This window comes from Centrocercus urophasianus, unplaced genomic scaffold (assembly GCF_019232065.1).
Source record: "Centrocercus urophasianus isolate 14NV4802_14NV808 unplaced genomic scaffold, USGS_Curo_1.0 seq_18, whole genome shotgun sequence".
Classification (NCBI taxonomy): domain Eukaryota; kingdom Metazoa; phylum Chordata; class Aves; order Galliformes; family Phasianidae; genus Centrocercus; species Centrocercus urophasianus.
Genome location: NW_024884733.1, coordinates 5,973,328 through 6,000,522, shown reverse-complemented (window position 1 = coordinate 6,000,522; position 27,195 = coordinate 5,973,328). Strand labels below are relative to the sequence as shown.

The window sequence follows — 27,195 nt, the reverse complement described above, 5'->3', positions numbered from 1 at the left end:
GGAACAAGCACTTGGCAGAAATGAGCTTCTAATGTACAAACTGCTAGCAATATAACAGTGCTATACGTGCACCTAGCAGCAAAAGCACCCATCAATAGGACAGACATTCAGACTGATGTGACATCAGCATTCCTCCATCAGCGTTTTGAACATTTTTTTTCTGAGCCTAATAACATTTCAATTCAAGTAATGGATTTCTATGCAGTTTTATTCACTGTACAAGAACTGTGAAGCTGGTTTGATGCATCTGGAAGCACTGCATCAGTGGCATACCCAGTAGTTAATATCACTATAATGCTGCACCACTTTTGTTTTTGCATGACAATGATGACCTAAGAAAGCAGAATTCACTTGTTCTGAATCTAACATAAATATTGAAGCGATGAGATTGCTCCTCTTAGTCAAACCAGGACAAATGAGGTACATTTTCTTAATACAGCTGATAAATTTGGATCCATAAATACCTGTTAAGTTTCAAGATTGACTACTTAGGACTTCCAAGAGGTAGGGCGTTCAGACTTGGTTTCTGGCATTAAAAAATACCACTTCCTACAAGCTTCATAGCTTTGTAGGCCTGCATCGATTGTTACATATCTCAGGGAGGCTGTCATTTATACTCTACAAAATGCTAATGATGTATTTAGTGTTTTAGCCTAATTTAGCACTGTTCTGGGAGCGGTAACATTAATGAACCACCCTGCTGCACAGAACGTATTAGTGAACTACTACACTTCAGCACACTTTGACATGAACCCCCAATGCCATTTTCACACACACACTTGCAAATAAAACACACAACATATAGTGCTAGAGTAATACTAGTCTTACAGGTGGATCATACCTTCTTTACCAGATAGCTGGAAAGACTGTGATCTGACCAGTGGGAGAGAAGTTCTTCTTTTCAAATTCATATCATCGTAAGAGGAAAAGCATCTAAAGCAACGCAAAACACAAAGCTTTTTTAAACATGTCTTTCTCACGACTACGCATTTTTCCATTAAGAAGCATTTTTGGCAGAATAGAATCAGTCCTTCACCCAGGTGCCTGAGAAGGCCAAGCAAACAGGCACAGCACTGCCTTTAAGACATGCTACCAAGGCATCTTAAGTTCTCTGGCTCCACAATTGCTACAGAGCAGTAACTGCGCTTTACAATCAAGAAAGTAAACCTGGGGTTAAAGCATATTCGCCAGCCCCAGCGGATTTAGGAAACATCAACAAAAGCTGCAAAAACAATGAAGTTTCAAGTACATTACCTTTTGGGGCTAGGGTAGTGATTACTTTTAGGAATTTTTGAGAGGTAACCTTCACAGAACTGAGATGTGCTTCTGCACCGCTGCACACAAAGCACCAAGCCCAGAATGACACAGAGAACCAGAGAAATCACAAGGTAGGTTTGTCGATCAGAAACCTGGAAGAATTTGATACAGCTGTTAAAGACTAACCAGCAATGCAATGGCTCTATTACCTTGCTTTCAACACGAGAACTTCAAAAGAACAGCTGATATGTTTTCAAGTCACCTTTCCTGTTTTTCTACTTCACGCTAACATTCAAGTTGGAGTAGTTTTCCCAGAGGTTTGATTTAGTGCGACGCTACGTGGCATTTGAGGACTAAAGGCTGAAAATCACTATCTGATAACGTGGGACAAGATTCCACTGACTACGGCACCACTGCCGCTTAAAGAAGAAGCTGCCCCCTATAATGAATATAGAAGTCTTTCTGAAAGTGATGCAGTTCCCACAACCTATTGTGGAAATGTTAAGTTTTGATTCACTTTTGATAGGAAATATCTCAATATTATGCTTTTCATCACTTGTCACTGCAGTACTGAATGAATCCTATTACGTTCACTTGATTCAATGGGTTATATTTTCCAGACTATTCAATTTCACATCCTAGCAGGATCTTGCCAGTATGTTCCTTTCTGAGCATTCACAGATGAAGCTTACTAGAATTACACAGAAGCTGAAATTCAGCAAATTATGTTTCAAAATAAATATCAGTGTCCTATACCAATCTATCTCAAATGCACTAAGGGATGAGACCAGGAACATGACTTTCCATCTTGTACTGATGAAATGTCTCAGACAAATTGATTCAGGTGACTAGAGTTTAGGGAAAGTACGTATTCAAATCTCAGGACACTTGCCTGTCATACCCTGATGATCACCAAGGTCAGATCCTATTTAAAAGCACAGCACTCACTAATGGGTGGTTAGCCAACTAGGCGTCAACGAGGGTGTCACTAAGTGCTAGAAAACAGCTCAGGACACTGTTTGGCAACATGCACAAAAAGAGTCATACTTAAAATATGGTTTGAAATCTCAGGCTGAAGAACGTAAACATTTGAAATACTCCTAATATTGGTGCCAAGATTCCCCTCATCTACACACATCACAATAGCCAGAGAGTGAAGGAGAGGGGTCTTTTAGACATGCTGGTCTGCCACTGAGGAGGGGGAAGCACAATGCTCTGCACATTCATCTATTATTACAGTCCAGATCCAGCAGCGCTCAGACCCACTTTCACACTAGATCTCTTACTGCAAGGCTGTTAATATTCAAGTGGTCAATATAAGTGCTGGAAATGTAAAGTACCTCCATTTTACTGAAGCTGAGAAACAGATAAAGCCATGCAATACAACTTGTTATGCAACACATTAGATGCCAGGGAAGTTCTTGAAGAATAGAATGCATCATTCCCCCACCCCATCATGTTTCAAACTGTGTGTAACAAATCCTACTGCTGCCATTGCAAACTCAGAGCTTAGCCTTCTAATTTCACTGAGTCGTTTTACAGGACCGTATCAACTGTAACGTACTACAGGAAGGCTGAGATATTCAGTTATTCCAAGCAAGTTCCTTCTTTTACCACGAGCTGCGATCACAATTTCAGGACTCGCAGGGCTGTAGTACAAACTATTACCAATTTTGCTGTGCGCAAGACAACTCAAAATACTCAGCCTTTCTCCTCCTCCCTTGGCCAGTTGCCGAAGCAGGTTGGAAGCAACGACTGAAAAGCTTTGCTTAAAGACTCCTCAAACCGAGGAATCTTTAAGGCCTCTTCAAACTGAGATATGTTTATGCGTCCATTTCCTTGGCTCGAGAGCTTGCACCATACTGCTAATTCATAATTACCTCACGTTTTAATTCCGCCACGGTTGCTGACAGATTGGAAACTAGCTGCGTCATGTTGGTGAGCTGTGCTTGTAACAGCTGGATTGCTTCTGTTTGCCGCTGATCCTGTATTGAGGAGAGTCATGCCCATGCTATTTAGTTCAGGGTTCCACTATCCCGTACTCTTGCACAACATCAGCATTCTATCTGACAGAGCCAGGCATGGGGTAGCAGTGTGATCCTTTTAGCACGTTTCCAACAAAACTTTCACTTAACATTTCAAACTGTTTATGTAACATTAATCAGAGAAAGCCTTCAGAACATCAACATTTTTACACAATAATGTTTTGTAACATTATGCCTAGTGTTTTTCATTACAGTGACTACTACTACCTTTATTAAAGGCAGGATTAGTAGTTAGCTCTGTGCAATGACTATCAGGAAGCCAAGCACTGTCATGTTCCAAAACATGTGCAGATCACCAGACAAAGCTGAAATCTAAAGGCTGAAACATTGCTTCTGCTCTGTGATCAAGTGGCTAGCCTTAGAAGCAGGAGCCCAAGCTAGCCAGCAATAAGCCCTTTGAAGATATCCTCTCCTGCCACCCTTACAAGATCCTTCCTCTTATGAGAAAGTAGGAAAGCTGAGCAGAGCATCAAGGAGGTTAACCAAGAAGAGAGCCCTCAGACTGATCAGCATTTGACAATATTCAAAACAAGCGAAAAAAACATGCATGTCAACTCAGGAAAGTTGCAGTTTTCTGTGCTTTTGATGGAGAAGCACACTACAGGCCCAGTGCAGCACTTCAGAGATTTTCAGAGAGTTTCTGATTAAACTTGCTGTGACGTGCACAAGTGCTTTTGTGATTATTTAGCACACAGGTAATGCTGCAATTGAAAGCTCACAAAAGCTAGGGGAGCAGTGCAGGAAAACAGGAAAAAAAAAAAAACAAAAAACCTCTACTGCAGCTCCCACATCCTTTAATCACACTTAACAGAACGGACTAAAACTTCTGCTACAAGCACCACCCTTTCAATTGCCAATCTGGCTTAAATCATTATTGGACCTCTCTTCCCTTTCTAGAGGTTAGGTCTCTTCAGCAACATCAGGGTAATCGTCTATCTGTGCTTAAATACCAGAGCTGCAAAAAGAAGGAAACTTAAATATGTGGTTTGACTGCAAGAAACAGGAGCCAGAAGCATCATGGATAACTCACTGATAAATACATTTAAAGACTGTCAGCCACTAATAGCTGACAGCTGATTTTTTTTCCCTGTCTTAGTCTCTGCTGGGACAGAACTGTTTTCTTTTGTGTCTGGTGTGATGCCAGGTTTTGGTTCTAGGAGAATAACAATGTAGATAATACACCAATGTTTACAGTTGTAGCTATGCTGTACAGAGCCAAGGCCATTCTCAGCTCAGGGCCCAAGGAGCTGAGAGGGAACAGAATTAGAACAGCTGACTTAAGCTGGCCAAAGGGATATTCCATACACATGATACTGTGCAGAAGCAGTTCTGAAGGGGGTAGGAGTTCTCTCTCCCTCGCTGCTTAGAGGCTAGCTGGGCGGTGCTGAGCAATTGCTTGTGCATCATGTATGTGTGTGTCATGATTATTACCCTTTCCCCCTTATTTTAGTAAGTAGTTTTATCTCAACCCATACATTCTACCTTGTTTTTTTTTTTTCCCCCCTCCAATTCTCCCTCCCATCCCACTGGGAGGCAGGGGAGTGAGCAAACAACTGCATGGTGCTGAGCACCTGCTGAGTTAAACCACATTTCCCCAAATATAAAAACTGGGAAACAAACTGGATATAACTTTATTATAAAAAGAGACTGTGAGCATGTCTGCAAAATTCTATTACAAGGAAGAATTTGGGAAATGCGGAATGGACTTGCTTTATAAGGCAGATGTGCAGCTAAGAAAAGCCTTCAGTAGCAAAAGTATTTTTGCACCTTCTTGTAACATTCTCAGAAGCAGCATTTCCTAATTAGGAAATTACTTCAACAAATCATACCTGCTCTTCTGCTATTCTTGAGGTGTTCTGAAGTTTTATTATTGTTTTATTGAAAGCCTTTTGCATTTCTTCCATTTGCTTTCGGTACCTAAAAAAAAAAAAGTACAAAGACCTGACATGTTAGTTGACACAACCCCCCAGCATTAGGCTTGTCTACTATGTACTACTATGCAAGGAGAAACTGTTTTTTGTCCAAAGCAGCTTATTTAAGATTCAAGTGGTATCCCTTTTCCAGCTTCAAATACAGTCACACATCTACCTACTTTGTGTGATTTTATTCTAAGCTTACAGTCAAATATAGTTTCAGAGCACCTTAATAGCTGAGTGCTGACTTACTGGCACTATGGAGAATTTTCTGCTAAGCAGTGACTGCCAAGAGAGACAATGGCGTGCTAAACATAGCAGAGTCCTTCTCTGGAACCAGCTCTTAGACAGGTACATTTCCTGCTTATCCTAAGTGCATCATAGATAAACCACCAGTATGTAGGTATCCCTCACAGAAAGTTCTGGGTTCCTCCTCCATGCTCCCTTCTTCAGCAGGAGTTACTACAGATAACACAGTAGTTTAATAGGAAGCAAGCAACTGAATAATCCAGTAAAAGGCACTGTAGGCCTGTGTTACTGAATGTAACAGCAGCAGGAGTGAGTGCCCTTTGGCAGAAGGAATTATGGAGAAGAGTAGTACTTGAAGATAGCAACACTTCATTCTTTAAAAATAAAAAAAGACGAAAAACTCCACCACCACCACCCCAACCCAACTACAACACTCAATATTCTTCAACACAAAATAAAGGTGACTGTAGCTGAAAATACAGAAAGGGCACCCTAGCTACCCATACACATCTAGATCTCTGATAGCTTTTCAAGATCAGCTAATCGCCTCAGTTTTCCATAAAGCTTCCCACTGAAGTAACTTCCACATAATCCTTTGCATACAAATATAAAATAATTCCTTAAAATAGTTGGCTGGAACCACAATTACAGACTGCAGACCTTTCCCCAACCTCACCTCTGGCTCAGTTCTTCCAAGTAACGGCTGCTGAGAGACATATTTACTTCCAGGGCTTTTATGCGGTTATTAAGGCGCATGAAGACGGACTCTTTTTGATTAGACCCATGAACAAGATTTCCATTAGCATAGCCTAGATCTGTTGAATTCTGCAGCTCAGCATAGAAGTCTGTAGCTGTTCTCTGCGGACCTCCGGAGACCGGAATGGACATAAAAGCTTCCTCGGTTGCCTGATCTTCCTCTTTTGTTTCAACAGATACAGAAGATTCAACAGGAGACGAAACAGGTTTCTGCACTTCTGGAGTGCTTTCCTTTCCTTCCCCAGCATCACTGGCTAAGATGCCCACTGCATATTCAGGCTGCAGAACAGTCTCTGTAGGCTTTGAAATCATTGGAGTAGCGGTAGTCTCCCTGCTGCTCATCTCCTTTACTTCAGTGATCACACTGGTTTCAGAAACTACAACAGCTTCCTCTGCAACAGAGCTCTCAGCCTTTTCTGTTGCTGCACTGACTTCAGCTGAATCCACCTGAGGAGTGACCCCTGGTGCTTCCTGGGCTGTCTCTTCTTGTGAAGGCTCCAGCACCATCTCTGTCGTTGGCAAAGGTTTAACTTCTGAGGTAACTTCTAAGAGCAGAGATTGAGAGACAGTTTGAGGATGGCTTGGTTCCAATTCAATAGTAGCTGTAGTCTCATTACTGATGATCTCATGAACCACACTGCTAAAATCAACTGCCACAGTAGAGCCGGGTACTTTGTCAGCTTTGGTGTCTAATTGCTCAGGCAGAAGTTCATCTGACACAGGGACAGACTGAGGCAGAACGACCTGTGGCAGCTGAGCATGAGCAGAGCCATCTTGCTCTTGTTTCCCTTCAGTTTTACCATGTTGCCGATTCATGGCTACTGTAACTGAACAGCATTTAAACAGATATTCCGTAAAAGTAGAAATGCAACAAACTGTAGCCAAGTCATAGCAATAGGTGTCTGTCTCAAGTTCAAACCATGCAGATTTTTCTTCTTCCTGATCATCACTAGACAACAAGGTCACTGTTGACTGGCTTGTGTCTTCTTCATACTCTTGTACCAGCTGAACAATAGGACTTTCTTTCGTCAAATCCACACGTAACTGCTCCTTATCTATCTGGGGAATATCTGTCGAAGCAAGTCTACAAGGAGAAAGTTAAACACAGGATGTTACTTCAACAGTTTTACACGCCTGCTCTAGAAGACTGCAGAGTTTATTCTCATGATCAAAAGTCAGCGTGAATGTAGTCAGAAATCATGCAAGTTATTCTTCCTCAATATGTTTCAAACTTGATTTGCCACCCAATTTTTTCAACCCTGGCTTCTGACACAGCAAAACTCCTCAATCAGAAAGGCCCCTCTTTCCTTACCCCCAAAGAGGGTTACCAGTTCAACTATCACTAAGTTTTCTCACAGCAAGCATTTTGCTCTTCTACTTCAACCTTCAAATGTAAGAAAGAAAACGTTCCAACTAACTTCCCTCAGTCTCAAAGTGCTGAGAAGCCGTAATACCACCACACACAGAAAAAGACTCAGCTCTAAGCAGCTAAATCAACTCTAAACAACTAACCAACTAAGAAAAACACAGATATCTGTGATATACTCCCCCTCCTCATCTCAGTCCATACATGTGCATACATATTTTCATCAAGGAGAGCCTTACAACATACAGTTCCAAACTTCTGTCAGTACAATCTGACTGAAGTTTCAGAAATACAGCTTCCATTCCTAATTAGTCTCCCTTGCAGGAGACAACCTGCAAAACCTCAAATAATATTAAGCCAGCATCCACCCCAGAATCTTTAATAGAAAAATAGAAAAAGAACAGCTCCTCTTATTCTCTTTTTTCTCTTATTGCTTCCAAATGAAATAATACAAATAATTGAAAACGTTACAGAAGCATTTTGATATTTAATCAAATGCTAAAGCATATAATGAAAAGAGCTGCAAGTAGTTACTAAAGCAAACATTTTTCCTGGTTAGTACTTCTTCCCTGCTTCACCACTATTTCGTTTCTACTTGTTTTAGGCAGCAAACCACATCTGAGTTTTCTACTAAAGATGCCTGACTGGTATGGGCTAGTCTGTGCTACAAACACACTGAAAAACACACAGCTTACTCTGGTGAAGGAACAGGAGTTGGTTCAAGCAGTCTCGGTGCAGCTGTTGAACTTGCAGGAGTGGTGACAGTGACATTTTCAGATATACTTTTGTTCCCTGTTGCAGGATGGAGGAAAGAATAGGACAAAGATTCAAGAACCATGTTTGCCTTCCATATTTAGGAGTGGGGGGGATGCGTGTTAGATGTTAACATTTCTTCAGTAACAACTGCAGGTCATTAAAGTTCCAGTTAATTGAAAGTACTAGCAACAGTTTGTGTATAAAGATGCTATGGACAGCCTTAAAATACTTCCAGGGAGGAGTCAGATTCTACAACTAGAACTGTGTAACACAGAGTAAGAAAGCAGAATATGGCTGAACAAGTATCTGGTATCTTTGTTCCTTTCTCAGCAAATTAAACTTTTGCTGTCAACAGGGTAAGTGTTCTACGACACTGATCACACATGCCATAAAAGAGGGTGAAGAACAATCATTTAATTGCACATCCTCCGACTCCTCCTGGAAAATTTTAGCAAGCGAACAAAAGAAACCCCCAAAAGAAATCACAGAATCATTTGAAATGGAAAGGACTTTCAAAGGTCACCTTTAAAGGTCCAACTCCCCTGCAATGAACAAGGACACCACCTACAGCTCAATCAGACGAGGCTTCCTGGAATGCTTTTAATGTAACCAAAAAATAAAAATACCTTCAGCTTCAGAAGTTTCTTCAGTTTTAGCTCCAAGCATATTAGCAGCAATATTCACCATATTGAGGATAGCATCTGAAATGGAAACCAAGTGATCAATGAGGACACACTCAGAGGGCTCAGAGATCACACCACACTGCTATCTGCTGTTATGTAACACTCACCTGAAACAAATCACAGTATATTAAAATGAACAAAACAATCATTCTACCATACTGAATGCTCCACCATTCTTTTAAGGTTAAGAGATTTCTTTTAAAAGATAGAAACTTGTATTTAAAAACTGCTATCTAATCAGTAGACTGACTGGCAAAGAAATCTCTTTTTCCGTTGGCTTCCAGGAAGCTAAAATAAAGTGTACATGGCAAATGGGATTCACAAACACTGAACAACAACAACAACAAAAGAGAATCTCAATGCACAGTACCACTCTGTGTAGGTACTTAACTAGAGCTGGCTCCAGCAGCTAACCAAAGAGCTGGCTATGCACACGTCAGTAGACATCTCTAAACACTGCCTTACACTGTGCTCTAGATGTAGCTTTCCTGTATTAGCTTTGGCAACTTCTGCTGAAAGGAAATACCTGGCCTCCTCATACAAAACTCCCTCACAGAAAAAGCTGAACCAACTATGGCAGGGCTGCATCATGCAGCCAGACCTTCTGACATCAAAGGCAAGAAGTGGTGGGAAGCACTGACTGTTACTCCACTGCAACTGGGAAACAGCAAGACAAACGGACAATTATTTAGGTACATTGAGCATGTGAATGAGTGAGGGAGGTTTCCAGCCAGAAACTTAGAGCTGTAATACTCAGACTATGGAACAGGTTTGATAATGTTTGAAGTGTTATCATATTTATCATAAAATATTTATCGTACTGTGCGTGCAAGACAAAATTCTGCCTTTAAACACCATGTCCACAACAGGACTGATAGAGAAGAACAAGGACTCAAAATTAACCTGAACTGACAGTCACTGCAAACCTTCCGAATCCTCAAACCTACTTTCAGCTGGCACAAAGCAACGTAACAATTCAAAATATTTAAAGTTCTCCCCTAAAAAAAAAAAATCACAGAAGTAAAAGGCAAAGAGGGTCTGCCCTATACAGGCATATATGATAAATATATCCAACTTTTTGGCCTTGATACTGAAAATGAATGTAATTTCTGGGCTTATTTAGAAAATGAACAGTGCTGTAAACATACAAAAATTAACCCCGCTTTGCTCACTCTTCCTCTACCTTCCAACATACAAACATACCATATATTATGTGCACAAGGTCAAATTCACAGTTATTTCAGAACTTCTGACAAAATACTCAAGACTTCAGAAGCTCTTGTCAGACACTCAGTACTGCCTTTCCCCTCAAATGGATCAGAAACCACATTCTTGAATTACGCTGCGTCTGAGGTTTTTTTCTTGGAAAAGCTGGTAACCAAAGTTATTCAAACATTAAGTATTTTTTTTTCTCGTTACTGATGGAGAGGGAAGGAAAAAGGGGGGAATTAAAGGTTGCTACAGAAGCCTGACAGTCTTATGAGAATAGCTGGAAGAACAGTTACCTTCACAAGCCAGACTAGCAGAAGACTAAAATATTGCTTAGTTGAAATATCTCAGAAGCTCATTATAGCCACCTCCTCCATAATCTTTCTCCCTCACTGCATTTCGGTCCATATTTTAAGACAATGCAGAAGGATGTCTGACTTGTTCGTTCAAGCAGTCACACACAAATCCCCAAAACAAACTTGGTATTCTTGAAAAAAGGGAGCATACATTCTGAAGATGAGTCTCAAAACCAAGATATACCAGCCAGGATTAAGTAATTGGCACTGCTAATTTCAGTGCTCAGCTGTGCTGATAAAGCAGTAGAAGTGCTTGAAGAGGCACTCCAAATTTTTTCATCACAGTCTTAAATACACTTAAAAACAAACAAAACCACCCTACAGCAGTCATTCCTTTTTTCAGACTGTGAACAAAAGATCTGGAATACAGCAGCTGTGAACTGGATGTGTGACTACAACTTGAAAAACATTCTGTAATTTTTATTTCAGCCACAGGTAAAAGATAAGTATTGTCATGGAAGAGCATCCTGCTTTCTGGCACATATGAGAGGAAAGCATTCGGAAACAAACTGTCTTTTCCACTACCGGCCCATTCAGAACAGCACCAAGCAGAGCAATACTCACAGCCACGACCTTTTTAAGCAACAATCATTCTCAGAACCAGCAGTGAAGAACTCTGCAGCTGCTATATGTTAGAAAACAAAAGAGAAGCCTGAGCCCTTAAACTTGCTGTCTTGAATCTGAACAACATTCACGTGACTGAACATCTACACGATGCCAACAAATCTTCATTAGCTGTGCCAGAAAGAAGAGTGGCACAGGGTAACAGCCCTGTAGAAGAGGGTGTGTGGCATCTGATACCATCCTAAATAATTCAGAAGAATACCATTAAAATGGAATGTTCAAGTATACCTGGCCAAACAATACCCACATCTGGAGGCTTTCCAAGGGGAAAAGTGACAAGAGATGGCCAAGACCCATTAGTTCTGTCCAAAAAAATTACACAGCTCTCACGAAGGACACAGAAGCTTCAAGATTCTCTTCTCAGAAAGCATCCTCCATCCCCTCTGTTCAGGCTGTGAACTAAATCTTTATACTGCCTCCAAAAAGGCACCTTAATTATGCATGGATTTCCAAGTTTTGAATAATTAAGGTGTGACTGCATGTTAATACCGGTTGTTTACAGCCCCATGTAAAACTCAGAGTGTTTTAAGTGTTTTAAGTATCCTTATGAACAGAAAATAATGTTTCTGAAAAGAAAATCTAAAAAAAAAAAAAAAAAAAAGCTGGACCTGTAGAAAATTTTGAGAATGATAACCCAGCTTGTAACTGCTACAATTTACTCCTATGTCATTAAATAGGAATCACAACAAATGGTTTCAGCAGAAAAATCACAGAGAAAGTCATAGATGTTGCAGGTGGAAACGCCCTCCCACTGAGAAACAGCTCATTTTATTTCAGCACAGCTTTATCTAGTCAGTCATACTTACTTGTAGCAGAACCAAGGAGATTTTTTGAAGATTTTTCTTCCCCTGTATTGTAATCCAATGGATAATCTATGTAAAAAAGAACACATTACTATTAAATAAAATGTCATGAACAATGAAAATAAACCTCAAGTTGTAACATTTCCATTCAATGCTGTTCGTTTGACAGTGCAAAAATTCAGCTACAGAAATACATACAGAGATGGCACACTGAAATCACAAGCTCAATGCAATTAGAAATACAGGGAGATTCACAGTTCAATCCTCAGATTCCCTGCATTCAGAAACACGCAGCCAACAGCTCACTGTGCTTACACAGGGTTTCCACCCTCCTCCTCACGAGGGCTGGACAACAAGGGGGAAATGTTTGTGTACATCTTTTACAAAGCCTGCCAGTCAATCTAAACCCTCCCCAATTGTTAGGGGCACCAATGGAGCCAACCACCCCAGGAAAAAGGCTATGGTCACTATGAATCAAGTTCTTTGTGTGAGCTACTTTGATGATCACAGTTATCTTTTGCAGCTGATAGCATATGAAGATATTGTTGCCTAGCCTGCCAAAAAAAAGGCTTATTATCAGTGTTTGAAAGCAATCCTCCAAAACAGTTACAACAGTTTAAAATGATGCTTGGGTAAACCCAGAAATACTTAAATGATGTCAAACAAGACTGAAAGCAGATTTAACTGTCAAATCCTTTTAAGTCAGACTTGCAGAAGGCATGCTTGAATGGCTTAAAAAAAAAAGAAAAAAACAAAAAGTTATTTGCCTACCATAATCTTCATCAAAGAGTTCCTGTCGTTCAGACTGATACTGAGAATCAGCTATTTCTTCATACTCCTCAACCATGCTAGTACCAAATACCCTATGAACAGTTTTAGAAATAAAAACAAGCATTATTCTATTAGCCATTACTTGACATGGTGGACAGACAATTACATAAACAACATTAACGTCACATGATGTGTGACAAACACATCAGATAAGCAATAGCTGCCTTCATTTAGAAACAAATATATTTATCAGACTTCTATCCAGTTTGTTGCACGTTTCAATGCTACACAAAAACAAAAAATTTCTAACTCCAGTAATTCCAAGGAGATTTGGAATTAACTTGAACTTCTATCTAGAGGTAAGAGCTTATGGGGACCTCAAGACAAGAACATCTCTCCAGCTTTACCTTCAACAAACTTTAAGAACATCCTCCTAACTACTTGATTTTTTGTGCTATATTCTTTACCTACTCTGCTGAAATCAACTTAAATAAACACAGTTTTTAAACACAGCACTATTACTTGATAAAAATATTTTGTTTAGGACGCCAGTTTCTCAGGTTCAAATCCAGGCACAGCTTTAACAGAAGAACTAAAAGCAGCTTTCAGGAACAGCACAGATGTGATTATTCTGTGAGCTACAGATAGAGTTGTTCTGATTTAGGTGCTTCAGGTATGACTGACTACAGTCAGCAGTACACACCTGGGGTGCCATGCAACGCAGCAGCTTCTCAGCAGCACTCACCACACCTGCCCTTTTTAATGTGCCACTTGTGCTTTGCTTTGCTTAGTCAGCATGGAAACATTCACACCCTGCTCTGAGGCTGCTTGTGCTCCTGCTCTCCACCCTCCCTGCAAATAATCCTCATGGAGAGGGGAAATTGAATGAAAAGATTCAAGGCTTCTTTAAACACACGTGAAGCAGCACACTATGTAGCAGGCCAACTTAGGCAATTACTTTAATTTGCAGTATTTCTGGCTAGCTAAAGTGCACTGAAAACCAGAATTTGTTTCTCAGCTTTGCTAGAGTGCACTAATTCTCACTGCAAAGAGGTAGAAAGCGAAACACTGAAGACATTACCTTATAAGACTTAAGGGACAAAAATGTTCTGATCCAAAGTGTGATATCAGCTCCACCTAAAGAATGAAAGGAACTTCAAATAAAAGACCAAAGACCCCACGGAGTCCATTTAGGGTAGCTTTGTTTACAGGGGATTTGTAGATTGCCCACAACAGAAAAGGCCAAAAGCTTTATTCTTGCCATGCATTAACGTGCCGAGCCGCAGCAGAGAACACCCCAAGCCCTATGCATTCAGCATTCCAAAAGAAGAGGTTGCTAACCTTTATGTACTTGATGAACATCTGAAGCAAGAGAAAGGAAAAGAAAAAAAAAAAAAAGGATGTCAGTACAAAGGCTGAACACATGCCATAGGCAACTACAGAGCTTTACTGTTTTTAATTCAGTTCGATAATGCCTAAGACAAGTAATGAAGGATGAAGCTGCAATACTACTTTATCTGCCCTAAGTAGCAAGATTTAGTCTTCACACCTTGCAGATAGGAGGTAACATGCAACACAAACGTTTTATTAATGAAATCTGTCAAGTTATTCCATTTTTCTGATGCCAGACAGAGCAGTGAAGTGAGTTAAGTTCACTATGTAGCTTTTTCTCTTACAGAGCATAGATTACAGAAAGTGACTCATAAAAAAATCCATCAGAGCATGCATTCTACACTCTGCTACTGCTTCAAATTCAACAATTTATGGAAGGTAGTGGAAGATGATGCACAGAGCACCTTATTTCAAAGCTTCATCCAATTTATCCCTAGGGAGAATGTGGCTACACACTGGTATTTAGTCTCAATTCAATTTAGAAATGTACAATGCATTTATTACGACACTATGTAGATGCTCCCAATAAGAGCTGTACTAATTTACATGCGAGATCAAGATAACAGTTCCATGAAAGCACTCCTACAAAAAAAAATTCATACTTGCATTAAGCCAATTCAAAAAATAAAATCAAAATCAAACATTCTGATAATTTCTGGACTCTTCTTCTGCTGTAGATCAAGCACACTTAAAACTCACTTCTATTTCATGCTATGAAATACAAACATCACAATAACAATCCTTTCTAAGCGTTGCCATGCTATGTGAATCAAGGCAAAACACTGTGCCCTCCAGAGGATTAAGTGCTGAAGCATCTACTGCTAACTCTGGAACTTCAGGGACAAGGAAGGTTCTAGCTACCTTAAGGCATTAATTCAGCCAGAAAGCAGAATTAAAAATACATGAAACCTTTGTCTGATTCATGCAGATTTTCTACATATAGAAGTCCAACAGATAACTATAATTCCCAGCTACCTCTTGAAGAGAGCACAAATCTTAAGTCAGTAGCACAATTCAATTTTTATTTCCTCCAAGCATCATTTTACATTACATTACAGGGTGGATTTTAGGCCCTCAGCCTGTATTCTGTTTGAATTACAGCCTCGTCACATCCCAGTATTTTCACTAAAGCTTTTAACCCTACCCAAGTACCACATTACTCATGGCATTTTATTCTGGCTGAATCCTCTGAATAAAAACAGCTTGCTGCAAGCTATTTGATCGGGCAGAGATCACGGAAAGATTTCCGCATTGCATTTACCAACAGGACAAACCCAACTTCAGCAGCTACCATGGGGCAGCAGCTGCTTTCTGCTTCAGTTCTGCTAACTGCCCCACTAACACAGGAAGGGAACAGATTCTATTACTTTACCAGACTACAGTCTCACCTTTGGGACTCAGTTGTGTGCTGTACCAATGCTTACTTTAGCAAGTACCTGAATGCATCATGAAACTGTATCATTATGGGCTTTACACAGTGAAGATGTTCTAAGTGAAGCAGTATTTGGAATGAAATTTTACCTCTGTGCTCACATACAAGGTCAGATAAAAACAAACTTCTGTTACAGTAATGTCAAGAAAATCTGGATTTATGATTTATTTAGCTTGAGTAGCAGCAAGCCTAAACAATTCACATGAGCAGTAGTTACAACTGCCTGACTGCAAAGCTGCTCTGCGTGCCTACTGATGAGAAGCAGAATTTAAATGTTTATTCTTTCAGATTCCTTAAAACTGCATAGTATAACACAGCACAAAAGTACCAGGAAATACACACATTCTAATCTGTGCTTCAGGGAGCATACACACATATGCACACATGCAGGTACAGCCAAAAGACAAAACGGATTGATAATTTTAATCATATATTCAGAATATGCTGTTAGGTCAAGTGAAACAGAACATTGCCTGGACTTTTCTTACTTCATATAGCAATTACAAGCTCTCAGACACAAGGTAACAGGTACTTTCCAGCACACACTCAGTTACTATTTGAGGAAGACAACACACTTGTGACTGTGCCATAAGGGTTTAACATGTGGCCCTTAGGGCCACTAACAAAACTAGTGCAGATAATGGTGAAATGTGCTTTGATAACACACGTCTCTGGATGCTGGTACAGAAGGTAAGATCAACACGTGATTTCCCGAGAAGCATAAATGCTTTGGCAGCATTCAGTTACCTTAACATATTTGGCATACATCTGCTCATCCAGAGGAAAGCTCTGGACATTCCTCTCATCTCTAGCATGGAAAGTACCCAGTTTAATCCACTTGTTTGTTGGATACCTGGAAAAAAACAATACAGTCAGATAAAGACATGCAAAACTCCAGGACACACTGTTTACAGCCTTAAGCTTTCCAAAACTTTTTTTTTTTTTTTTTTTGCACAAGAAATAAAGTACTTCTGAAGTTTGATGGGAGCTGTGTTATGCTTTTTAATGCAAAGAAGCATTGCAAGATAAGGTTCTGGTCACCACAGAAAAGTCAGAAGTACCTCTTCACATACTTCATTCTGTGTTTAAATCCTTACAGGAGGAAACCCTATTGAAATTCAGCCAGTAAAATTTTGAGGGAGACTGAAACAAGACAGAAAAGGAAAAAGAACAAAACACAGTGAGCCTGGGGGGATGGAAGGCACGGGAAGCTATTAAATGATCATATACAAAATAAAAAATCAAGTCATTTCACAACGCATTTCTATTTGCAAAATTGAAGACATGCTGTTGAAGCCATACACTGAAGCCATCTGTTTAGCAATTATTTAATTCTTCATTAAGCAGAGCTAGTTCTGTTAACATACCTGTCGCTAATGGACACCAGAAAGTCTTTAGGAGTGGAAGAGAATAACTCATGATTTGCGATGTCAAGCTGCTTCACTTGGACTGGTTCACAAAGCTCAATAACAAACCTTGAAGACAAAAAGGAAACATTAATAAAAGCACTTCACCTGTCCAATTGCACTCCTCAGCCCTTTACTTTGTTGCTGGATCCTTCCTTGGCTATAAAGAAACACCACAGAAACGCTGCAGAATTAGGAGGTGTCAATTCTTGCTCCCTTCAACAATCACTAGTGACACTCCAGTGAAATTTACATGTGTGTCTAACTTAGTAACTCCAGGTAGCACCTGCAGCTAGAAGAGCTTCATCCACTTTGTGTTCAAAGCCAATACATCACAGAACTGAAAACTATGGATAGAAACCATTAAGTAAGTCACATCTGACAGCCTAGTTGTTTATATATGGTAAATTTTAACAAAGTCCTACAAATATTGGAAAGCTGGGGAAAAAAAAAAATCAAGATCTTTACTTGAACACTGCTCTTCTTTTGAAAGATGTTAATTATGTCAAAGCTACACATGCTGAAGTGAATAAAGTTACCTCCTTAGTCATACTACTCAATAGCAGAGACAATTCTGTGGGGACACAACTAAGTGTCCTCTGCTAAATCAGTTAAATCTCCTTACATGTTCTTCAAAGGCAGAAACACACCAAGATCCAGTCAGTTCCACAGTGCACACACTCCCAACACGATAAGAAACTAGAATTATTCTTTGCATACAAGCAAACTTCAGCAACCTACCAGATTTTTGTGCTGCATGGATTTAACATGTAAAGGTCCATGTTTTCCATCAAAATAGCTGAAGTGCTCTGTATAAAGAAGAGGACAATAAGTATTTCAAGTAGACAATGACAACACCAAGGATTTTTCCTCCTCTTCCCAGCAATGAATTTAATATTACTTCTATAGATTAATACTGGGCTTCATAACATTCAAAGCATGCTAATATACAGGAGACAGAACACCATGCTGGTTTTGTGCAATCACAGCTTCTTTACTATGGTGAGCTAACACAGTCTCATTCAGTTTCTACACTGAGCAGACTCTGCTCCCTCTTCCAAATATTTCCAAAGAAACTCTTCTCTACAGTAATCCCTGTTGTTTAAGACATACAGACCGTATTTTATGGTGATCTTTGGGTTTATAAGAATAGACCATAAACTCAAAAAATAAAAGATTACTTCAGAAACCAGTGTTCACTTTTATATAACTGTATTTTGCACTACTACTTGCATGAGAGTAAGCAAACTCAAGAGAGATGCACAATAATAACTGGTGAATGCTTACCTTTGCCTCTGGGTTGGCTGCCAGAATTTTGGCACCACACTCCACAGAGGCATAGTTATTTCTATTTTTCTGGACCTTTTTTGTGGAATGCTGTCCACCAGCAGCAGAAGGGTGCATTGACTGACCTAGGAACAAGAAGATGTCAGTACTATCATGCTCACACAATAACTGCCTTCCCTTTCAGCAAACTGCTGCTTAAGGCTTCCACATAATGAATGCTACCACTCATCATTTTAGTAGGAAAGAAAACTTTTTGGGTGCATTCTGAATTCAGACAGTTTCACTACTCAAATTTAATATTAAAGTGGTCTGTATTTAAAGAAAACAAACCCTGAACTTACTCTTTTCTTTCTCTACCTCCATGACTTTCTTCTTCCACTCATCAAATGTCGGAATGTCTCCAGGGTCCTTCGGAGTTATGACAGATGTAGGGTCAATTTCTCCTGTTTTCTTATAGTCTTTCTGAAAGGGGGGAAAAAAAAAAACAAAGAACATGCCACAGATTGTAAATACTTTTCCAATACAAACATTGAAACAAAAGCAAACTTTATAATATACATCAAGTCAAAAGCAAATCCATCATCTGAACTCATGTTGAAAACTCAGTGCCAAGGTATGCTCATGAGCCAAATAAACATGCAATGGTTTCCTCCCAGAATTATAGACTTGGATTGAGACAGTGATGATTTTTGTGGCTGAACTAATATGTTTCGAGTACAACATAAGCATTCTGCCTAATAAAACATCTGCTATGTCTTCAAGATTTTTGCTTTTCTCCCTAAGGAAAAAATGTTCCCCTGTAATAGAAAACTTCAAACAGAAATGCTGATCATGACAGAATTCCAGAGGTTCTCTGGAGTTTCTGAATACCACAAAAAATTAACAGAAGAATTAGGTGTTAGTTGACAACTGTTATTTAATACTGAGTCCAAAACAACGTGTTTTTTGTGTGACCCTTCTAAGTGAATCATAGGCTACACCTATCATTTGAAGCCTCAACCTCTCCTTCATGCAGAACGCTCCTAGCACATCACCATATGTGCTGAGGCTTTTTGCTAGACATTTCAAGCACTGAGCTCTGTGAAATATTGGCTACAGAAGAACAGTTTTCAGAAGGACAGCTCTGAAGGTTGACATTTTCTCTGCACTTAAGGCAAGAACTGCATCACAAAGTTCTACAGCTGAAAGCCCTCAAAAAAGAAAAAAGAAACGCCTACTTAGATAAAGAGTAACAGGACAGAGTTCTTCACATGACTCACAGTGCAACAGAACTTTAGAGCTGGCATATCCAGATATGTGTGCACGTAATTTAAAGTGAGAGAACCAAAACCCTGTCTTCTTCATTTCAGAAATACATGGTGTTCCTTGCACTATATGGAAATTAGTAGTCAGTCAAAAAACCCAACCAACTGAATAAATAATGCTTGTGCATAGCTATGCCATCAAGCCAAAGTGACAATTATTTACATCACAGCCTTAAAACATAAGGCTAACGAACTTATTTTAGAAGTTTACACTAATTTTCTGACAGTAAGCTTTCTAGAAGACTCTTGCTGTCTGCACATCATTAATAATAAAGGCACAATGTGCCCTGCTCAATACCTTTGGGAAAAAATTCTCAGAAAGACTACACATTAAAAAAGAATATTCAAGACAGCAGTGACAATCTAAATGTGATCCTAAAATAGGAAAATACAGCATTATTGTGGCAATGGACATTCTTTACCTATATGAAACCAGTAAGCTTTAGAAAGTGCCTTGCAGTAAGAACAAAAAAGCAGTCACACAGGTCACACAAAGTCCTGTTTAGCCGAGTATCCCAATTCTATCAGGTGCCAAATAAGATACAAATAAGGAAATAATAAAAGCACATCAAATGTTTTATTTGTCCTTTAAGTGCCATCTTTGTCCCCTGCCATCTGCTTGCTAGTCAGGAACTTCCTGACTCAGTCCTCAATCAAAAGCCAACACTGACTTCTACAGGCTTACCTGGTCTGAACCACAATTCCTCCTCCTATTCTTTGTTCTCCTTTAACATATGCACAGAAAGTCAGCATCCTGCACGAAGTCCCAACTTAGCTATCCATTACAGGAAGGACAGTTCTTCTGGATTCTGCTCTGGACAGCTTTATTAGATTTCAATTCCTCAATCTTGTATATGAAAAGACTCAGCTCAGAAAAAATAAAGCTGTGACAAACCACCAACCTCGCTGCTCTGCTCTTCCACTAGATGTGCAGACAGTGCTCACAACATAAGAGCTGTGAATTTATACGGTGGAAATCAGAAGAGCTCACTTATCTTTAACACTGATAACCAAACAGGTTATTTGTTATATAGATAACCATAACAGGTCATTATGCTCCTGTGCGTGTGCTGAGTGGATGATATCAGTACTGCTTACCTCCCTTTTTAAGTTCTCAGAGGCATTCAGAGCAGATTTTTGATCTGCCCCCTTCTCAGCTGCTTCAACTTTTGACTCAAACTCAGATTTTGTCTTCTTTCCCTTGCCATGTGAAGATGATACGTTCTCTATATGTTGGCCTGCAAGGCTGAAATTTTGAGAGCATTAGAACACACAAAACGATCACCCTTTCACTCATATCCAATATTAAACACACACACACACAAATGGAGATAAGCAAGCACATGCAAATCTTCGTTGCAAGGCCAGGACAGAAGAAATAGTTACCATTAAATTATTCAGACTCACAACCTACTTCAATACTCACCTCTCTTGTGGACTGACAAAAGAGGAAGGCTCACTCTGAGGGTCAGCCTCAAGTGTCCCACCAATATCACAGTCAGGTTCTGACTGCTCAGCTTCAATAGAGCTGACTACAGGGATATCAGCACGGGTATTTTCTATTGCACTGAAGGGAAAAAAATAACATGCTTTTTACCCTTCTGGATAAAACAAGTAATCCTGCTAATGAACTACATAAACTAAAGATATTCCAAAGTTAAAAGAAAAAAAAGAAAAAAAAAAAAAAAAAGAAAACCAACAGCTTGAGAAATAATTAAGAAAACAGAAGGGGAATGGAGCATATTTGTGGGACAGCATTCTCAGCTGAGCAAGAAGGAATTCCTTCGCCCATCGGTCCCAGCAGAAGAACTAGAAGCTAGCTTCTCCTTCTCCAGATTTCTCATTTAACATATTATGAACACTGAAATGGATAACTTCCCCATCATTGCTACCAACTAAGAGCTTCATGCCTCCCTGGCTGCTAGCAACCTTCTTCTTTCAATAAAGAGAATCTTAATATGAAACTGAGTCCCACCACTAATAACATTACTACATCAGTAGCCAGCTATGAGCTTGGCTAAATCTATGCAAAGAATGGTGTGGCACAACAGCATGCAGCACAACCAGCAAGGTTGTTTTTTTTCCTATTAGCTTTCTTCTTTCTCACCAGTGCAATAAAAATGAGGTAATCCTGTTAACTGTATGAACAGTCTGAACTCACTAATCTGCCCGTTACTCCAATTCTCATTTCCCACTAAGAATAAACACACTGTATCAGACAGGTGTTAAGGCAAAAATGCAAAGAAAGCCTTCCTACATGCTTCTTAGGAAGGATGGGGTGAGGGGCGAAGAGGAAGATGGACAAATGGTAACTTTCAGTTGATAACTTCTGTGACTTTACTTCTTTCTCCAGCGCAGGAATGAGTTTGATGCTGATCTAGGAGGTTATAAACCAGATCTAACCAAAAGCCTTTATTCTGCCTCCTACATTTCAACCAAAACACAGAATTGCAAAAACACAAACAACACGTCAGCAATTTGAAAGGCAATCTTTTTGGTTTTGCAGACATCCAAGACACACAGATGAGCTCCACATCTAACACTAGTAACTAACCACTGTTCTCAACAGTAAAAGGCTCCACATATTCTTGATCCGTGTGGATGAACAACAATACCAACTGAATAAAATACAAAACAAGGATTAACTTTCATATATGTGTGTGTGTGTGTGTGTGTGTGTGTGTGTGTGTATTTATATATATATACACATATACATATATTAGGGTGTAATTGATCAGCCTTAAGTAATTTTGGTGGAAGGCAAATAACATGAGCTAACAGCTGCAGCATCCCCTCGGCTTCAGGCGCTTTCAGTTGTTAGCATCCCCACCATCACTTCTGAAGAGCATTACCAAGCTCACTATGCACTGCAGCTGCTGCCCCTTACAGCCACAAGAGGAGCTCAGATTATTTTTCAATAAGCTTCCCCCAAATTAGGTATGCATAGATAAGCTACAGTCGCCATGCTGTCCTAAAAAAGGATTTATCATGAAGTAGTTGGGAGTAAAATCAGCTGAATTATTCTGCAGCTAAAAGTCCTGCTGCAGTATCAGACAAGCTAACACCTAAGGAAGCCATGTTTTGTAACACTTGATAGTAACCAGCATCTAAAACAAGACAACTGATGTCTAATGGCAACAGATGAAACTGAACCTTTTTAAAAATCCTGTGTAACAAAGAAGTCAGATTACACCCTCTTTTGATACTGAAGTTAGGCTGCACGGAAAGAGACTCCCTATCACTATTTAAAGCCAAATTGAAATCTGAAAGCAACAAAAAAAACCAACCCACCTATAAATATATCTGTACCCTAAACTCATCTTGCCCCCTCTTCCTGTTACTGGTCCTAGAACCAGAGCGCTACTTCCCACAGCATGAACTCATAAATCAGGAGCTTCAAAACAAGTTTCAATACCCATTTGCTTGCTAATTTGAGTCTTCATAGTTTACCACCCCAGTACTCCACAAGTCTACTTTCAACAATTACGAGACACCAAGCTAATGTTTGTGTTTTTTTCAAACACAGATCCTGAATCTCTTTCTAAGACCTGACAAGCACATGGCCTGCATCTAGTTACACCAGAAGTCAGTATAGAAGACAACAAAAGCTATAAAAAGAAACACAGGAATTACATTCCAGCTTTGGTTTATGGAAACTGTAAGTTTTGGGAGCTTGATTTTCCAAGATTTGCAAAGAAGAACTTCTACAAAGGACCACGAGTCAGCATTAGCACCAGCAACTGACTAAGAACAGCCAGCAGATAAGATTGTCAGGCCCTCCTATGGTAAAAAGAATTTAGAAAACCAACAAAACCTTAACACAAAAAAGAGAACAAGAAAAATCTACTTCATTTTCAGTGGGATAATTTTTATCTGTTAAAATACTACATCTTTAAACAGAGGAACACATTCTCTTTAGCACACGTTTAAAAAGACCAGGAGAATTTTGTGAAAGCACCTGGAAGTAAGTACATGTGGTTTCTAAACTACCATTCACATTACACTGCACAGCATGCAAGGACAGAAACAAAAGTAGGGAAATGAAGTCCTCCAGGAGCCCTAAAGGAGCTGCCTGTCTGCAGCAAAGGCAGCTCTGCACTGCACTACTAAGTACCAGTACAAACAACCTTGGCTGTCTTTAAACTAAAATTTGTTATCTTACTGTAGGTCTTTTAATACCTGAACTTATTTAAGACTGTTCTATTGCAAGTCTTACAGAGCAAAATCCTCCAAAGCTACTCCTTAACTGAACGCAGAGGCCACCACTCAAGCAGCTGGGACACTTGAGAATCCCGATGATGAAGGCCTATAGTACAGACTCTGTAGCTGGAGATGCTTTCCTCTCTGAAAGCAGCAGCTTAGAACTGATAATGGCAACTATGTTACTCTTAAGCAAATAGGCACACTGTGTTCCAGAGACCAAATAAGTGATGGCATATTCTATTAGCATGACATCATAAACAAAGGCACTGCAAAAAAACCAGCATGCAACAGTCTAGACAAGAACAGTTCCTCATTCCTACTAAATCTAAACAGCAATCCCTTTAAGCAACCTCAGATCAAGTAGCACTCTGTCCAAGATCAAACCAATAAAACAGAAAAGCTTACTCAGGCTGCGAGACTGTAGATATCTCTGAGGTAGGTGAACTGGAATTATTTTCAGTGCTTGCAACTGTGCTAGATGAAGCTTCATTTACATCTACTGAAGGTGGAGTCTGAGCTTCAGGCTGGCTCGTTTCACTCACTTCAGCAGCCTGTGAAAGCAGTGCAGATGAACTAAGTTTTTCTAAACTTGCATAGAGAATGTATTCATACAAGAACATATAGTAGGAAAATTAACAGTTCAGTAGTTAACATTTCTGTCAACAATGAACCTGAAAACCAGACAGCAAGACAGTTCAGAAACAAGTTCTTTTTTCACAAACCTAGCTGGCGTTCTGGGCTACATCAGGGCAGTTAAAGCATTCTCTCATAGTCCACAAGAACAAAAGCACAAAAATATTAATTGGAAAAGCATGTGCAACAAGAAAAAAGCCTGAAATTTCAGCAACTGGAGCAAGCAGTTCTATTTGCATGCTCCAACACGGTATAATCTATGTAAACTGCTTTCATCCTCAGCTGAATTGCGGGAAGGCTTTCCATTTAAATAAGGGAGGTCAGGAATGCATTTAGAAGTCTATTCTGTGTTGTAACAGATGCAAAGGGAATCGTTTGTTACTTCTGAGAGCCTAGTAATCTTGAGTTGTACTTACACTGTTCTTCAGTTTTTGTAAGCACTTGCACTAGTTAGACTACCGAAATATGCACTTCTGGATCTAGAAGAGTACACAGCCTCTTCAGATAAGAGCCTCCTGTCAATACCAGGGGAGCTCTGAGTCGGCCAACTACACACGAAGAGCCTTCTAGAGAAGGTTCAAACAACTCCATTACACATTTAAAGCATGCAATGTACATTCAGGAGTATGTTCTACTTATGTTATCTTGTAACCTACAGGACAGAAAGATACAGCCAATAAAAGATGGTATCAGCAGGCTTTGTAATATGAACACCTGAGTACCGACTTACTATGATCAACTGTGCATACAGTTGAAGGAACCCCTTGGAAAGTGTTTCTGTTTTAAACAAAGGAAATAAAACTGATAGAAGCCACAGGAGATCAAAGCTAAGCACAACTGCTACAATCACCAAGTCTGACCTACATAAAAGACTTCTCTGAGAAGGATTTTTTTTTTTTTTTTTTTTTTTTAAATATGTATTTTGGAGACATTCATACCTACTACACCAGATTTTAATTTAGCTTGGAAAGATTTAGTCAGGACACACAATGTTAAATTACAGTTATTTATGAACATGGGAAATGCAACATTTGTTGGTTCACAGGTTTTAACCTGCAACAGAAACCTAAGCTGGCTGTAACCTCACAAGTGAAAGGAGAGATGTTTTCCAAGGATCTTAGACAACCCAAAGGAAAGAAAGAAATGCAAGAAGCATTTGAAGACTGTATGGAAATAGTGAATGAAATAACTGACTTGCCTGTTCAGATTTTATAAAGTCACCAAGTAGCTCTTCCGTGGAGTAGGTCTGTGTACTTGAACCTGCATGCTCCGGCTCCAGCCCAGGACCAGCCTCCTTCCCCTAGAATATTAACAGGGGAAACAACAGTAAATATGCAGTAACAAAAGCCTTTTATTATAGTAAGAAAAGCTAGCCTTGGTAGCAACTGAAAAATATTATCTAACTACCAAAAACATGGTCAAGAACTTAAACTACATGAATCTGCAGAGCCACTGCCCACATATGTTTAAATGCTCATCAGTACAAGAGCTACAGCACAGTAAAACAATTCAGTTCAACTGACAGAGGTGAATTGAAGACCATCCAGTTTGTGTGCTAAGGCAGATCTGTTGTTCTGCTACAGTTTACAGCATTGACAAATTCTCCCCCTCCTAGTACTGCCCAAAACAGGGGAATGCAATCCTACAAGGACTTGCAACAGATAACCATTAAAAAGTACAGCAAAGTAACACGTGGCACATTTGCCTTAAAGTATTCCTATCAGAAAAGCTAGATTAAGATTGTTGTAACCTTTCAAAACAACTTTGGACTATAAATCTTCAGCTGTAAAAAGAAGTATAAGGAATTCAGTGAGCAAAAAGAAATGTGCAGTTGAGGGGGAAAAAAAAGTTTCAGAGACCTCATGTTATAGAACTGAAGAATTTTCTTGTCTCTCTGAAACAGTATTTTTAAGGAGGACGACCACAACATGTACAAGCCATTTCTGAGAACATCCTTTCTGCAGCAATACCTTAAAATATATGAACACATCTGATAGAATGTGCATGCCCCTAGTTTTATTAAGGCAATCAAAAATCCCTGTCAAGTACTGAAAGCATTCAGTGTTCAGACTCAGAAAAGGGCACAAGATTCAACAGCATCAGTGCCTCAAGAAGACAACTGATCTAAGGAAAACTGAACAAGAACTGCAAGGCCACTCTCATTTTTGCCAGACGTCCCCAGCAGCCCAGTTAGAAGCAATAGGCACACGCGAAGACTTCTCATACACCCAAGAGACATTTGCTTAATGAGTAAAAATAAGCACAGTATGACGTATGAGCTTTCCTCTGCTTTTAAGCAGAGAAATCTGCTTAATAATGCAGTGATGTTAATGGAATGAAGGGAAGAATGCTGGAAAAAAAAAAAAAAAAGAGGAAAATACACATGAGCAGTTTCCCAGTCTCAAAGCTCACTTCATCTTTCCAGGTTTATTACATCAGCCATTGAACTTGAGTAGGACATCTTTTTTTCTTCAAACAAACAACCCACACATTACATGTTCTTATGGCTTTAAAACCACAGCTTGCCTGCCAAATTCAGGCAGCTATAAGAATAGGACTGAATGCTGTTTGGATGCATGAGTTGACAACACAAATAAAATACTGCTGCCCTAGAGGTTGAAATGTTTAAGAAACAGACAGCATTAAATACAACTTTTCCTAACCAGACAGCTCTCTCCTTGAGCCAAGCAGAACACTCAAGACATTTTGGTGTGCTTTTCTTCTTTTTTGTTTCTTTTTTTTTTTTTTTT

General features: G+C 39.5%; 1 protein-coding gene across 2 annotated transcripts in view; it reads right to left on the bottom strand.

The window, feature by feature from the left end:
- Window positions 1–27,195, bottom strand: part of SUCO (SUN domain containing ossification factor) — a 40,590-nt gene that overhangs the window by 2,436 nt on the left and 10,959 nt on the right. The window contains exons 3-22 of one of the 2 annotated variants that reach the window (XM_042819642.1): window positions 25,644–25,745; window positions 24,218–24,363; window positions 21,036–21,176; window positions 20,708–20,855; window positions 18,647–18,767; window positions 18,306–18,430; window positions 17,760–17,827; window positions 16,980–17,087; window positions 16,360–16,465; window positions 14,130–14,150; window positions 13,870–13,925; window positions 12,789–12,880; window positions 12,021–12,086; window positions 8,969–9,043; window positions 8,282–8,378; window positions 6,141–7,304; window positions 5,132–5,219; window positions 3,138–3,242; window positions 1,255–1,409; window positions 842–933 (exon numbers count right to left, since the gene is read on the bottom strand). In XM_042819642.1, the coding sequence (XP_042675576.1) occupies window positions 842–933; window positions 1,255–1,409; window positions 3,138–3,242; window positions 5,132–5,219; window positions 6,141–7,304; window positions 8,282–8,378; window positions 8,969–9,043; window positions 12,021–12,086; window positions 12,789–12,880; window positions 13,870–13,925; window positions 14,130–14,150; window positions 16,360–16,465; window positions 16,980–17,087; window positions 17,760–17,827; window positions 18,306–18,430; window positions 18,647–18,767; window positions 20,708–20,855; window positions 21,036–21,176; window positions 24,218–24,363; window positions 25,644–25,745 (3,076 nt within the window). The remainder of the gene's footprint in view (window positions 1–841; window positions 934–1,254; window positions 1,410–3,137; window positions 3,243–5,131; window positions 5,220–6,140; window positions 7,305–8,281; window positions 8,379–8,968; window positions 9,044–12,020; window positions 12,087–12,788; window positions 12,881–13,869; window positions 13,926–14,129; window positions 14,151–16,359; window positions 16,466–16,979; window positions 17,088–17,759; window positions 17,828–18,305; window positions 18,431–18,646; window positions 18,768–20,707; window positions 20,856–21,035; window positions 21,177–24,217; window positions 24,364–25,643; window positions 25,746–27,195) is intronic. The other variant, XM_042819643.1, reaches the window with a different exon arrangement.